This window comes from Myotis yumanensis, unplaced genomic scaffold (assembly GCF_028538775.1).
Source record: "Myotis yumanensis isolate MYYU_CA2020_CCGP unplaced genomic scaffold, mMyoYum1.0.hap1 SCAF_17, whole genome shotgun sequence".
NCBI lineage: Eukaryota > Metazoa > Chordata > Mammalia > Chiroptera > Vespertilionidae > Myotis > Myotis yumanensis.
The window spans coordinates 18,808,591-18,822,104 of record NW_027223768.1 but is presented as its reverse complement, the minus strand read 5'-3'; the positions used below and the strand labels follow the sequence as shown (position 1 = coordinate 18,822,104).

The following is a 13,514-nucleotide window of genomic DNA, read 5'->3' as shown; positions in this document are numbered from 1 at the left end:
AATATTATGTATGTTGAAGGTAAACAGAGCAGTTCTTATTCAAAAGGAAAACTTAATTTACTTACATACTTGTTTCGATGTCATCAGCAATACTATAAAATATTTGTCCAAAGGGAAAGTGCAGCTTTTTCTTTTCTTCCTATACTTAATTTTTTATTTATAATCATTTTTCTTTTTATTTTGAAAATTCCAGTATGACATTTTGGGAACATATTAAAAATAGACTTATTGGCCCTGGCTGGCATGGCTCAGTTGCTTGAGTGTCATCCCATGCATTGGAGAGATCACTGGTTCCATTCCTGGTTAGGGCACATGCCCAGATTGCAGGTTCAGTCCCCAATAGGGGGCATGCAGGAGGCAGATATCTTTTCGTAAAGATATCTAAGGATGAACTGATTTTCCCCCTACAAAATGAATAAGTCGTTCTCATATCTTAACTGAAACAGCTAATGTTTGTGAAATTTGAGGGTAGGATCGTATGCATTTTAACACATAATATCTACTATTTTAACCCTAAAGAGTTCCATTTAAAAACTGTTAGAGCCTTGGCTGGTGTTTCGCAGTGGTTAGAGCAGCCGTGGGCAAACTACGGCCCGCAGGCCGGATCCAGCCCGTTTGAAATGAATAAAACTAAAAAAAAAAAAAAGACCGTACCCTTTTATGTAATGATGTTTACTTTGAATTTATATTAGTTCACACAAACACTCCATCCATGCTTTTGTTCCGGCCCTCCGGTCCAGTTTAAGAACCCATTGTGGCCCTCGAGTCAAAAAGTTTGCCCACCCCTGGGTTAGAGTGTTGGCCCTGGCATCAGGAGGTTGCAGGTTTATTCCTGGTCCAGGGCATGTACCGTGATTGCAGGTTCGATCCCTGGCTCTGGTTGGGGCATGTGCGGGAGGAAAACAATCTATGTGTCTCTCTCACATCAATGTTTTTCTCGCCCTCTCTCCCCCTTCCTTCTTTCCTTCTACTCTCTCTAAAAATCAATGGAAAAAATACCTTCAGGTGAAGAATAACAACAAAAAAGAAAAGTTAGAGCTAATAAATTAATTAACCAAAGTTGCAGTTAAAAAATCAACATGCAAAAATTAATTGTATATCTATACTAACAATGAACAACCCAAAAGGAAATTTAAACAATTCTAGCCGAGGCTGGTTCGGCTCAGTGATTGAACATAGACCCATGAACCAGGAGGTCTTCTCTTCTTGGTCAGGGCTCATGCCCAGATTGTGGGCTCAATCCCCATAGGGGGTGTGCAGGAGGCAGCCGATAAATGATTCTCTCATCATTGATATTTCTATATCTCCCTTCCTCTCTGAAGTCAATAAAAATATTTTTTTTAAAAACACATGTAAGTCAGTAGCATCAAAAAGAATAAAATACCTAGGAATAATTTTAGCAAAGGAAGTGAAAGACTTGTACTCTAAAAACTATAAAACTTTGCTGAAATTTAAATGAGGTTTTTTTTGTTTTTTGTTTTTAAATATATTTTATTGATTTTTTACAGAGAGGAAGGGAGAGGAATAGAGAGTTAGAAACATCGATGAGAGAGGAACATCGATCAGCTGCCTCCTGCACATCTCCCACTGGGGATGTGCCCGCAACCCAGGTACATACCCTTGACCGGAATCGAACCTGGGACCTTTCAGTCCGCAGGCCGACGCTCTATCCACTGAGCCAAACCGGTTTCAGCAAACTTTGCTGAAATTTAAAAAGATATAAATAAATGGAAAGACATCACATGCTCATGGAGAGGCAGAGTTTGTATTATTAAGATGATAATATATCCAAAGTAATCTACAGATTTATTGTAAGCACTATCAAAATCCCAGTGGTGGTTCTTTTTTTCAGAGATAGAAAAATTCACCCTAAAATTTATATGGAATCACAAAGGCCTCAAATAGCCAAACAATCTTCAAAAAGAAGAACAAAAAAGAGTCACACTTTCTGATTTTGAAAGTGCAAAGCTAAAGTGATCAAGAGAGTGTGGTACTGGCATAAAGACATATTTAGGTAATGTAATAGAATAGAGAGTTCAGAAATAAACCCAATGTACAGTCAGATGATTTTTTTGACAAGGTTGCCAAGGTCATTCAATGGGAAAAGAACAGTTTTTCCAACAAAATGTTCTAGGAAAAGTTGATATCCAAATGTAAAAGAATGAATTGGACCTCTACCGCACATCATGTACAAAAATTGACTCAAAGTGGAACAAAGGGTAAATGTAGGAGCTAAAATTATAAAACTCTTAGAAGAAAAATATAGGCCTAGATATATCTATGACCTTGGAGTAGGCAGTGGTTTTTTTTTGTTTTTTTAAATATATTTTATTGATTTTTTACAGAGAGGAAGGGAGAGAGAGAGTTAGAAGCATCAATGAGAGAGAAACATTGATCAGCTGCCTCCTGCACATCTCCCACTGGGGATGTGCCCGCAACCCAGGTACATGCCCTTGACCGGAATCGAACCTGGGACCCCTCAGTCCGCAGGCCAACGCTCTGTCCACTGAGCCAAACCGGTTTCGGCGGCAGTGGTTGTTTTTTTTAAGATATGACACTCAGGAGCACAAGACAAGATAAATTGAACTAAATCAAAATTTAAAACTTTGTGCTTCAAGGGATATTGTCAAGAGAGTGAAAGAACAACCCACAGAATGAGAGAAATAATTGTAACTCATATCTGGTAAGAAACTTGCATCTAGAATATGTAAAAAACTCTTACAGCTTATTAAAAAGAACATAATTTTAAAATAGACAAAGCTCTGAACAGATGCCTCACCAAAAAGATACACAGATAGCATATGAGCAAATAAAGGAACTCAGCAGCATTTGACATTTGGAATTGCAAATTAAAACACTGAGATACTACTACACCAATTACAATATCTAAAATCCAAAATACTGACAACACCCAATGCTGGTGAGGATGTGGAGCAACAGAAACTCATTTATTGCTGGTGGGAATGCAAAAATGGTGCAGCCACTTTGGAAGCTATTGTATCATTCTATGTTCTGTTTATAAGAAATGTCCAAAATAGGCAAATTTATAGAGACAGAAATAGATTAGTTTTTTGGGCTGGGGTAGGAGTGGAAAAAATATGAAAGGAATAGTACTTAAAAGAATATGAAGTTCTTTAAGAATCCAGTAGATTTAATGGGAGTTTTGATGTTACTGGTGTTAAATGGCAGTGCGTAAAACATACTCAAAAAAGCACTTGTTTAGTTGATTAGTAAGCACTGACGCAGACCGCTTCTTTTGATCTCTAGGTCCCTGAGCAGCAGCCCGTTACATTGTGTAGTGGGGTTGAAGATACAAAGCATTATGACGAAGCCAGGAAATGTGTAGAAGAATTAGCATTGTACCTGAAACCACTCAGCAGCGCTAGAGGTAAGTCGGGTGGGTGCAGTTAGTAATGCTAAGCAAATGTTTACTAAAAATACTTTTATTACCATAAAAACTGTGGGCTGTAAACGAATGTTAATGAAATTAATTTATTTAGTGTAAATCAAACTCACTAATGCTAAATGATGTTATTACAAACCATATCAAACAAAGTAGTGAATTGAGAGTTTATGTGATGTTGGAAGCATTATTTGAATGAGTTACAGAAATAAGTATAAGTATAAATGCAATAATGGTTTCAGAAGGGCTAACTATCATTTGGCAACTGAATTGTCTGCCTTCTATTCAGTTTTATATGGTGTGCTATACGGAAGGTAATAAAATTGGAAGTTGCCGTTATTATCTTGCCATTACAGCTTGTTATTTATGACCTCCAGATTTGGGTCTTACACTAATTATTATTGTCTGGCCTTTTCATCTTTATTTCTCCATGATTAAAATGAATAATGGTATGTTTAATGTCATTAATGTATTTGCATGAGGTAAAAGCTTTTGTATACTTTTAGAAATGCTTCACTTGTGTCATTCTGTTATTCATTTTAAATATTCTAGTAGAACCCATAAATCAATCAGTCCATCCAAGGAAGTTTTTCTGAACTCTCTAAAATTGCATTGTAAACCTAGAAATAATTTTTTACTCTATTTAAAGGAGTGGGTCTGAATAGCACTACTCAGAGTGTTCTGAGTCGCCCAATGCAGAGGAAGCTGGTGACTCTGGTCCACTGCCAATTAGTGGAAGAAGAAGGCAGGATTCGTGCCATGCGAGCAGCTCGATCTTTAGGTGAACGAACAGTTACAGAGCTCATTCTCCAGCACCAGAATCCTCAGCAACTCTCTTCTAATCTTTGGGCAGCAGTCAGGGCTCGGGGCTGCCAGTTCCTTGGACCAGGTATATAATTAAATTTCATATGTTACCTCACTAGTAATTCTAAAAGTATGGTCTGGGGACTATAAATATATACAACAACTAGTTCATTGCAAATTCTGTTGTTACCAAGCAATATTCTACTTGATAACTATGGTTTGGGTGATTCCACGTCAGTTTTTCAGAGCACTTAACTTTTCCCTTAATGCCAAAAGTTTATTCATTTTGATAGACATTTTTCTTGAACGTATTGACTTTTTATCTCCTTTCTTAAATAAAATGTAATACAAAAAGCCCCCAAAAGGTTAAAAAGCGTAACTATCTATCATTGCGTTGCCTATTTAAGTGATACCTGCAGAAATTATTGAGTATTGCCCTTTTAATAAGTGAATTTATCTTATCCCTGCACATGATAAATTTTGATTTTGCCTAACTTTTCCTAGCAATGCAGGAGGAAGCTCTAAAGTTGGTTCTCCTGGCTTTAGAAGATGGTTCTGCTTTGTCAAGAAAAGTATTGGTTCTCTTTGTGGTGCAAAGGTTAGAGCCACGGTTCCCTCAAGCCTCTAAAACTAGCATTGGGCATGTTGTCCAGCTCCTGTATAGAGCCTCCTGCTTCAAGGTATGAACCTCTGTTACATTTCAGCTTAAAGGAAACATTGTCCGTTCCCTAAACAATTAATAAAACTTTTAGTTTAATAAAGTTGCCTGAGTCTTTTCAGAAAAGTTAGCAATTTTTCTTTTAAAGAATACAGATGGCATCCTATTAAACTTAAATCTTTTTGTATTAAATTTGTATGTTAGATATTGAACAACATAGATCAAACCAAGGCTTACAGATTTTTCTATTTGGCGAGACTAATAAGCTGGCTCAGCTTTCCACCAAGACTACAAGGAGAATTGGTCTGGATAGAGAGTCATTGAAGCAGGAAATCAGCTGTATTTGGCTCTTTGGTCTGATATCATTCCAGGGATTTTGACATCTGTAAAAGGGGAAATGTTTTATTGGCAAAATGGTGTGCTCCATTTTAACCTTGCTATTGTTACTATAAGAAATTTGTTTGTTACATTAAAAATTATCTGTTAAGCCCAGCCAGTTTGGCTCAGTTGGTTGGATGTTGTCCCTTTCACCAGGAGGTCGCTGGTTGATTCCAAGTCAGGGCACATTCCCGGGTTTCAGGCTCGATCTCCAGTAGGGGGCATGCAGGCGATAGCCGATTGGTGTTTCTCTTTCATCGATGTTTCTATTTCTCCTCCTCCCTTCCTCTCTCTGAAATAATTAAGAACTTTTTTTTTTTTTTAAGAAAATTATCTGTTATCTATAGATGCTCTTACAAAGAATAAGCCCATTTTGTTCCTTACCTGACTCACAATGAGATTATGTGTGTCTTGTTAGGTCACCAAACGTGATGAAGATTCCTCTTTGATGCAACTGAAAGAAGAATTCAGGACCTATGAAGCTCTGCGGCGAGAGCATGACTCCCAGATAGTTCAGATTGCTATGGAAGCAGGCTTACGAATCGCACCAGACCAGTGGTCCTCTTTGCTTTATGGAGACCAGTCTCACAAATCTCATATGCAGTCCATTATTGACAAGGTAGACCCTTTTGTTGTTCCTGAATTCTTGCAGTAATCCTGGAATTTGGGTGATTCATTTAACAAGTGTGTATTAAAGTGAGTACTATACGTCACACTCATTTAAGTTATATTCTCTATAGTCCGGTGTCATGTCGTAACTAGTCACATCAAAATACCAGTTTGCTAATATAAAGATTTTTTTAAATTGAGGTATAATTGACATTTTCATATAATATTTAATTAGTGTTTTAATGCTTTTTCCAGCACGCATTCGCTCATTCTTTGAGAGGCTGGCGTTTCTTTTATATCGTTGCCTCTCTCCCTACTTTTATTGTTCTCTGAGTTTTGTTCACCGTGTTAGTTAAACCCATTTCCTAAGTGCCTTTATTGTCTGCCTGTGGCAGCCATTTAAGTCTGGAAGATGTACACACTGAGGCTTCATATTATACTCAGCAGAAAAATTTCACATAATAACTTACCAACCATTCTAAGTTTGATCAAATTTTCAGTAAACTTATTTTTACTTAATGTTGTTTGTTATGATGAAAAAAAGGTCACTAGAGTTCACATGAATTTTAGATCGGGCTCATTATTTATTTCTGACTTTAAGAGCTAATTTTATTTTATTGATTTTTTACAGAGAGGAAGGGAGAGGGATAGACAGTTAGAAACATTAATGAGAGAGAAACATCGATCAGCTGCCTCCTGCACACCCCCCACTGGGGATGTGCCCGCAACCAAGGTACATGCCCTTGACCGGAATCGAACCTGGGACCCTTCAGTCCGCAGGCCGACGCTCTATCCACTGAGCCAAACCGGTTAGGGCTAAGAGCTAATTTTAATTCTCTTAAAACTGGAGCACACTTAAAAAACAACAACCTGGAGCATACCATAAATGTGTTGTAATTCAATATGAAATATATGAAAGTGCTATAAAAACACCTTGTAAATAAATATACTATGTTCAATAATAGTATTTAATTTAATTTTTACTATTTTACCTTATATACTTAAAACCATAGAGATGATATACTTAGAGTTACCCAACCATTAACTGAGAGAAATAAGGTCACGATGTTGCCCAATATTTAACACTTACTAAGAGCTTACTATGTGCCTGGTGGTTTAAACAGTTCATTTAGTCTTCTCAACAGCCATCTATCATCCCGTTTATACAGAGACAAAGAGGTTAAATACATTTCTCTAGTGACAGATCGGATTTGAACTGGGGTATTCTGACTCTAGAATCCATGTTCTTAATCACTAAGCCTCTTTCTGGGCTACTCTGCTTTCTCTCTCTCTCTCTCTCTCTCTCTCTCTCTCTCTCTCTCCCTCTCCCTCCTACTTCCCCCAAATAGAATTCTTTGAATGAGTAGAAGATTGATGTTAAAGGAGAATTGAGAAATGTGTTTTATAACAACTTGGTGCAAAATTTTCAATATGATATATATTACTTCTTCTGTCCTATAAGTCTTCCCTAGATACCTTTTTTTGTTGTTTATCCTCACATGAGGATATTTTCCTATTGATTTTTAGAGAGCGTGGGAGGGAGGGAGGGAGGGAGAGAGGGAGGGAGGAGGGGGAGAGAGAGGAAGAGAGAAACTTCGATGTGAGAGAGACACTTTGATTGGTTGCCTCCTGCATGTGCCCCGACTAGGGCTAGGGATCAAGCCTGCAGCCAAGGTACATGCCCTTGACCAGAATCAAACCTGCAAATCTTCAGTTCGCAGGCCAATGCTATATCCACTGAACCAAACTGGCTAGGGCCCCTAGATACCTTTAGCCAAACTTTACCTGCAACTTTTAGGTCTGAAATTATGCGACTAACTGATTATAACATATTGAAACTTTCGTAATGATAGTTTTTGTTATTGTTAATCCTCACCTGAGGATATTTTTCCCCCATTGATTTTTAGAGAGAGTCTGTAAAGATGATAGCCTGTGTCATGATCTTTGGTCTATAACAGAACTTAAACTCAAACTGAGTTTGAGTTCAGTTTCATTGTTCTGTCCTTTGTATAGCATTATTTCTAGACTATCTTTCCAGATTTCAATTATTTGGAAGGACCCCAAGGGCCAGTCAAACTAAGAACATAAAAGAGTACTTTCAAACTGAGAATTGAGAGAGGTCTCACATGTAAGGAACGTGATAGCAGAGGGAAGCAAGGGCACAATACATATCTGGCCAAAGCTCGGGATGTGGGGAAGGATAAAATTAAATTTAATAAATTGCAAAAATGATTGTGATATTGTAAATAATCTTTTTCCCCCCTCAAAGGATTATCTGGCCTTTGGAGAGTTAATATTTTTCTTTTTTTAAGTTGCAGACTCCAGCCTCTTTTGCACAAAGTGTCCAGGAACTAACAATTGCTCTCCAGCGGACCGGAGATCCAGCAAATTTGAACCGACTAAGACCCCATTTGGAGCTATTAGCAAACATTGACCCTAGTCCAGGTAAACCCAAGGGATGTTAATGGACTGTCCTATGTGTGCCTCAGTGCTGCTCAATGGTTCTTTTAATTATTTTTTGTTACCATTCCCAGAATGGGCTATTCCAGATTTTTTCTACAGTATTTATGTTCTGCCCCCATTCTTGTCTGTCTCTTTATATTATTTCAACTAATTTTTATTTAATACTTTTTACTATGCTGTTCATTTCACCAGCAAAGGATTCTCTCTGGAATCCTTTGTTTCTTTTTTCTCTCATTGTCAAGTTGTGCTGTATTTTACCATTCTCATCTTTTTTGACTAAAGTTTTCTCATTTTTTCTAAAACATATGTCATTAGTTGTGTTTTTTTGGTCCCATGTTTTCCTTCTCTGTATCTCATTCTATCAAATATCTCTCTTATTTTCACCACTTTTCCTGTTCTTTCTTGACCTGAAAATCACCCTAATTTTTCACTTACTACTTCATCTGAGATATTTTAGCTTGTATTCTATTGTTGTCCTTGTGTTTATTCCCACTACTGATATAAAACCCTCTTAATGTTCACTAGTAACCTCCCAGTTTCTTATTTCAAAGGCTTCTTCTTAGTCCTTAAATTACTTGATTTGTCTTCAGCATTTGATAATGTTGACTACTTCCTTGATATAGAAACTCTTATAATAGCTTATATCTGTAGTCTTTTGGTTTTCTTCTGACCTGTCTAAAAGCTAGTTCTCTCTTATTTTTACCATTCTTTCCTCTCCTGCCCATCAAGGAGTTGGCTGGTTGTATTCTTGGAATTTTGTTTTCTCTGCACTCTGTTGATGGTGGTCATTCATTCCCAGCATCAGGTATTATCTCGTTAGAGATAATAGACTCCCAAATATCTCTATCACTGTTTTCTCTTCATTACTCCAGACCCACTTTCTGAGATTCACTATCATCTCCTCATTTCGTCTCCACTCATTACCCACTCTTCCTCCTGTGTTCCCATTCTCTCTGTAAATGACTTCATTCTTGAGGTATGTGAGCTTAAAACTTGAGTCTTTTGTGTTACTTCATATCTTTTCCTTTCACTTGCTCTACATACCATTCCAGACAAGAGGATCTAACTGTTCTTCTTTCACAATATCCCTTTATCTTATGCCCATTAATATTAATATGTCTTAGTGAGGCCTCAATCCTTTTCCTGAGATTGAATGCCTTCCATTCCACTTACTACTACAAAATAAATCACATCTCTCATTTCTACGTTCATGAACTTTCAGTGATAGCCTATTGAATAAGGTTTCAAAATCCTGACTGTGGCATTCACAGCCCTCTAATTTTTATCAATCTACCTTTGTAGATTTTCTACCAAAACTGCTTAATCAAACCAGATCGGATCTATTCCTCGAACACAGAGATCCACTACACACACTGATCATTCTGAGCAATGAAAAGAGCACTTTCACAAGCTCACCACTCCATCAACCCCCAGCCTGTCTACCTGCATCTGTGCCAGTAGACTCTGTGCTCCTCACGTGAGCGTGGATAAACTGTACTTGCACCTAAGGCCACCCTCTCTCCTCTTGTACTAATATCATCTTGTCAAGGCTGTCCTTCCAGACAGACTTGTTTCTTATCACCAGTTTTTCTTCTCTCCTGGAGTATTTCTATCAGCATACAAATATACTATTATTCCTCTCATTGTAACACACTTTTGACACCATTTGCTATCCACCTACCACTCTATTTCTCTCCTTTTTATAGCACTCCCTTGAGCTCACTGTAGCCAGGCATTTATCTCTACCACTTAATTCAGTGTGCTTTTGTCAAGGTTACAAGTGACTTCCACGTAGCTGACTCCAAACATCAGCTCTTGATACTCATTGTATTTGAACTATTAGCAGCATTTAACGTTGTTTACTTCACTTTTTGCAACACTTTTTTCACTTGAATTCAGGCCACCACTCTCCTAGTTTCCTTCTTTCTTTATAGGATCCTCCTTCTCAGCCTCCGTTGCTGGTTTCTCCTCCTCTCCATAGCTTCTAACCACTCCCCCCCCCCCCCCCCCCCCGCCTCTAATTTTTAGAGTGCTTCTAGAGTTTAATCCTTGTGTCTCTTCTGTTTTCTATTTATACCTATTCCCTAGAATGTGCTTGAAATATTATTTAAAGTCTCATGTGTGTAACTCATGAATTTACTATATTTTACCAGTTCTGAAGCCTACAGTTGTTTTTTTACAGATCTTAGCATTTCTGAATTGGGATGCATTTGAACAAGCAGTGACATGTGATAACTTAATTAGCAGTCTTTTTTAAATTATGGGGTCACATAAAATACTGGTTTGTGTATGTTATAATTGATGGTATTTTAGGATCTATGAAACATAATAACTCCAGCCCACACCTTCTTCCAGAATTCTTTTGTATATTCACCTGCCTGCTCAACATCCAACATTCCAACCTCTCTGACTATCAGATAGGAATTTCAAACTTAAATCAGTTGAAAAGTGAGTTCCAAGCCTCCACCCCACCCCCATTCCAGTTAGTGGCAATTCTGGTCTTCCATTTCCTCAGTCTAAAGACCTTGGTGATATCATCTTCAACTTATCTTTCTTTCATAAGGCACATCTGCTCCATCAGCATATCCTGTAAAATCCATTCAGAATCCACCTACTTATCACTTTCACTTCTACCACCCTTATCTCTCTTCATGGACTATAGAATAGCCTCCTATTGTCTGTCTGGTTTGAGCATAGGCGCCAGAGTGATTCTGTTACCCCTCTGCTCAAAATTCTTCAGGGCCTTCGTCAGTCAATAAAAGCCAAAATCTTTTCCATGACCTACCAGACCTCCCAAGATCTGGTCTTCCTTTACCTTTTTCTTCCTCTCTTCTCTTTTCCATCCAACTTCTCTCTGGTTTCAGCTCCACATACAGGCCAGGTGTATTCTCACAGTGGCTTTGGACTGCCTCTTTCTTCTTCCTAGAATATTTTTCTCCTAGTATATCAACCTTTCTTTCATGTCTTTGGTTAAATGTAACCTTCTCAAGGACGCCTTCTCAGGATACCCTGTCTGAAACTTTACACATACCTCTACCGGTCTCACTCCCCTCCTTTACTCTACTTATTCAACTCATTATTATCAAAATACTTCGTATTTTGGTTATTCATCTCATCTATTGTCTGGCTCCTCTCCTTGAATACAACAGGGATTTTTGTTTTGGTTGCTACTGCTTCCCCAGCAATGAGAACACTCCCAGGAATTAGAAGTTAAAAAAAAAAAATACTTTTTTGTGTGACTATTCTCTTTACCTTCTCTGTATCTTCATCCTTTTGTTGTTGTTAAAATTCCCTGTGCCCTTCAAAGACTAGTTTAGATGCCATCACCTAAATCTTTCAGAATGCCTCCCAACAGAAGTCATATCTGCATCTATGTTCTCATTTTGTATTTCTTTTAAAGAATATTTCATATTAAACCCTGTGGTTAATTTTTCCTTTATAAAATCTCAATGCTGGCCCTGGACAAATAACTTACTAAATGAAGAGGATGTATAGTAGAGTTGCTTTATATATTAGCTCTTCTGTGAAACTTTAAAAATATTCTGTTTACCAATACTTTATTTATACAAAATTTCAAAATAGTCATTACAAATTAGTTGCCTGCAGGCAATCCATAGTTGAGCTTTGTTTGGTACACACAGTGTTGGCCTGAAAATATTCTAAATTTTTTAGATACCAACACATAAAAACTGGGTAACTTTACATAAAAAATCTCAAATTTCACCTTTCCCTGGGAAACTGTGTGGTGTATCTGGCAGGGCCAGCCTTGCATTTTCACATAACAACCATCAGCTAAGGTTTAATAGTAACCATGGCCTTAGATGTGAAACATACTCTACATTTCAACACAGTTCCTGTCTTTATCTGTTGTCATTTCCAAAATTAAGCATCTATTGACAGTTGCCATTTATTGTCTGGCCTACTTAATTCCCTTATATTACCTTCCTTGTCCTTATAGCTATTTTAGTTTATAGCCCCAGATTTAGAAGGACATATCTGTTTCTTTAAAATGATGTTTAGGAGAACAAGCTATTATTACCTGAAGCTTAAGTTGATTTCACTGAAGAGCTGACACATCTCCTTTATTAATTTAATATTGAGCAAAACATGGGATAACATTGTTTTAAAAAATTATTTTTATTTGTTGTGTAGATGCTCCTCCTCCTACTTGGGAACAGCTAGAAAATGGACTGGTTGCTGTGCGTACAGTGGTACATGGGCTGGTTGATTATATCCAGAACCACAGCAAGAAAGGAGCGGATCAACAGCAGGTAAGAGACACAGCCAGCGAGGTAACATGAGCATTTTAAAGCTCTGACTATAGAAATGATACAGTAAGCTAGCGTGGTTAGCAGCCAGTTTCCTGGATTAGCCTAGTAATTTTATGTGACAACATTGAATGAAATAATGTACTGGACTCACTGTTCACATTGGATATAGCAGCATTTGATTCTGTGCTAAAGTTTATTCAATTTAAATTAAATTATTCTCTTTGGTAACTATTACATCTCTGTCGGACCACAGGTATCACTTTTTAGTGCTAATACTACATCTCTCCAGTACTGTTCACACATTTGTACATGCTTTTTCTATATTAGTATTTTAACATTTTTCAGTCATAATATCTGTTATGCCATTGGGCCAAATTTTCCTCAAATATTTTAAAATGAAATTTATGACACTAAAATATAATAGATCATGTGGCTAGAGTTTTTCATTTTATTCCCCCAAATTTTATTTTGTTCTTAAGTTTTATGTTAGGTTCGCTAGATCTTTTATTTTTCAATAGTAAACTTGAGAAATTAAAACTTTGTTTTTAATTCATATTGCTCAGGTAAATATTAACAATAATGATTTACTATTCTTATCTTCTTTGGGAGATAAGAAATGTTAAGACTGTCCCAAGTAGAATAATATGGATATACTTATCCTAATCTATTTAAGAACAGATCAGAACTTTGTTTTGATTCAGAAATAAAAGAAATTAAAACCTATTTTTAACTCCCTATTCTATTAGACATGAAGAATGTCACAAAAATAGTAAGAATAACCTTGAAATTCTGCCAGTAGGTGATAAACTACATTAAATATCATTTCACTTAGTAATGTGTTTGATATTAACTCCCAAATTCGTTGTCCTGCCTTATCACTGAGTTGTAAATAATGTTTCCTGTGTACCTTTGGAGATATGTTAAGTCT

At 37.0% G+C, this 13,514-nt stretch overlaps 1 protein-coding gene across 6 annotated transcripts in view; it reads left to right on the top strand.

Moving 5' to 3' along the window:
* RC3H1 (ring finger and CCCH-type domains 1) overlaps positions 1-13,514 on the top strand; it is a 63,091-nt gene that overhangs the window by 17,450 nt on the left and 32,127 nt on the right. For 5 of the 6 annotated variants that reach the window (XR_011468716.1, XM_070396867.1, XM_070396866.1 and 2 more), the window contains exons 3-8: positions 3,268-3,388; positions 4,053-4,292; positions 4,712-4,887; positions 5,662-5,862; positions 8,165-8,297; positions 12,468-12,586. Coding sequence is in view for 5 of the 6 variants with exons in the window: in XM_070396867.1 (XP_070252968.1) it covers positions 3,268-3,388; positions 4,053-4,292; positions 4,712-4,887; positions 5,662-5,862; positions 8,165-8,297; positions 12,468-12,586 (990 nt within the window). In the remaining variant the exon portion in view is untranslated. The remainder of the gene's footprint in view (positions 1-3,267; positions 3,389-4,052; positions 4,293-4,711; positions 4,888-5,661; positions 5,863-8,164; positions 8,298-12,467; positions 12,587-13,514) is intronic. The other variant, XM_070396865.1, reaches the window with a different exon arrangement.